Source organism: Propithecus coquereli, unplaced genomic scaffold (genome assembly GCF_000956105.1).
Source record: "Propithecus coquereli isolate 6110/MARCELLA unplaced genomic scaffold, Pcoq_1.0 Scaffold146, whole genome shotgun sequence".
Taxonomy (NCBI): domain Eukaryota; kingdom Metazoa; phylum Chordata; class Mammalia; order Primates; family Indriidae; genus Propithecus; species Propithecus coquereli.
The window spans coordinates 1,483,023-1,484,991 of record NW_012138969.1 but is presented as its reverse complement, the minus strand read 5'-3'; the positions used below and the strand labels follow the sequence as shown (position 1 = coordinate 1,484,991).

At 33.7% G+C, this 1,969-nt stretch overlaps 1 protein-coding gene across 1 annotated transcript in view; it reads right to left on the bottom strand.

Annotated features, from left to right (window-relative positions):
• Nucleotides 1–1,969, bottom strand: part of EDEM3 (ER degradation enhancer, mannosidase alpha-like 3) — a 121,047-nt gene that overhangs the window by 79,157 nt on the left and 39,921 nt on the right. The window contains exon 3 of the mRNA XM_012639963.1: nucleotides 1,011–1,164. Coding sequence (XP_012495417.1) covers nucleotides 1,011–1,164 — 154 coding nt within the window. The remainder of the gene's footprint in view (nucleotides 1–1,010; nucleotides 1,165–1,969) is intronic.

Here is a 1,969-nt window from a genome sequence, read left to right as displayed (position 1 = left end):
AGAAACTACTGCCAAACTATAAAGAATTCTGAAAGTTAAAGGACACTCAAAGAGGGAGAGTCAATAAAACTTTTAAAGATAATTTGATAAAAATTAGGTTTTAGTAATATTAAGTTTTCAAGTGCTCTGAAGCATAAACTAGAGAGAAAAGAATAAGGTAGGTATTTACAGTAGTTCAGGAATAAAATTGTATCCACCTCAAATAGCATAGCAGCGCTAAGAAAGAAAAAAATTGATAGAGCTTAGAAATGACGGAGGTGTCTGACTTAGATAAGAGGGAGAAAGTAATAGTGTTAATAAAGAATGAAATAAATCACAAGAGAGAGCTCTCCATTTTCAATGGTTTCTTTCCCTCCTCTTTAAATACAAAATTTTCTTGGGAGAAAGAGCAGTAATGCTCCCTCAGTTGGCTGACTCAGCTACGACCTCTCCTTTTACTGCCAACAGAGAAGAAATCTCAATATAAGTGGTCCTTACCTACTTACTTTTCACCTATTTTGAATGCTTTTTCCCCTTTATTCTACCACACTAACTACATCGTTCAAGGCTCTGTTTGTATGCAGTTCTCCTCAAGTCTTCTAGAATATCTCCTCCTTTTGAAGTTCCCTTTTTTAGATTTTATAATACTATATACTGCATTATGGTTCTCCTCCTAAATCTGAATACTCTCCTTCTCTCTGGCTCTACTCATACCCCCTCTGTCCTGTGTTCTCTCTATATCCTCTCCTTTGAAGAGTTAACACCTACCTACTCTCACTGCTTCAACTATATCTTCTGCACAAAAATTTCTGTGCCTAAGTTCCAGTCTAGCATCTGTTTCTTCTAATCTAATTCTCACGTCACTCAAATTTAAGTTAAATGAAAAGTCAATATAAATTTGTTACATAGCTTTGAAGCATTTTTTTCCAGCCTCAAGCAGGAGAGGAACAATAGCTCTGATTGCAAAAATTCATTTTGTAAAACAGAAAAGGAAGTACACAAAGACTACCACATTTTCTTGAATTACTTACTCTTGGGTAAGGAAGCCCACTGGTAGTGTTGAAAGCTGGTAAAAGTTTGTAACCTAATTGCTTTGCCATTTGAAGAAGTTCATCACTGTACCACTGCATGTATTCACCTTTTTCTTTCAGCATGATTGCCAGGGAGTGTCCACCCAGAAGACCCCTATGATCGCACAGAGGAAACATTATCCACATCTTACAGATACTTAAAAGTCGCCACATAAAAAGGTGTGGGTATTTTATTATCAACAAGTTAGCATACGTAAGGAAAGACTACAGAAAAATTTAATTCTCAACACTGGCTACCCTTTTATTGCAAACTATTACAACTACATAGCCAACATAATTTTTTAAAAAATCATATAATAAGCCCAACTTCTATTGGTGGTAAAGTGTTTGGCATTCTTAAATACCTAAAATTTTCTTAAAACAAAGAACATCCTAGATATACATTTATCTTAACAAATTTTGTAAATTTAATTTTAACGAGTCTCAAATTTAAAAATCTAATTATATCACTATGAAATCTTTAACTCTGTCAGTATAACATTTAAAAAATAAAAAACACAGGCTGCATTAAATACATTAATAAACTATGAAAAGCTACATAACTATTTTTGTATTTAACTGAAGAGTAGACTCACTTTGACAAAAGGAAATGAGTTACAGTAACACAAAATCACTAACTATAAAATTTAATAATGTTGAAACCTGAATAAATCCTATAATTTCATATCTTTAAATGTCCCAGGAGCATTTTGGACTGTTTAGTAGAGAGGTAATCCTATAAATTCAGTTTCATTTGGCTTCTTTGAAGAGGTCCTTGGCTAAGCTTAGCAAACTATGTGAGCTAGTGTAACACCTGTGACGTAGCCAATATGACAAATGTTCAACCTATAGTCCCTTTGCAACAATGCACAAGGATTACCTTTGATTTGAGTCTACAACTATTTCCAAAGCCTGCTACT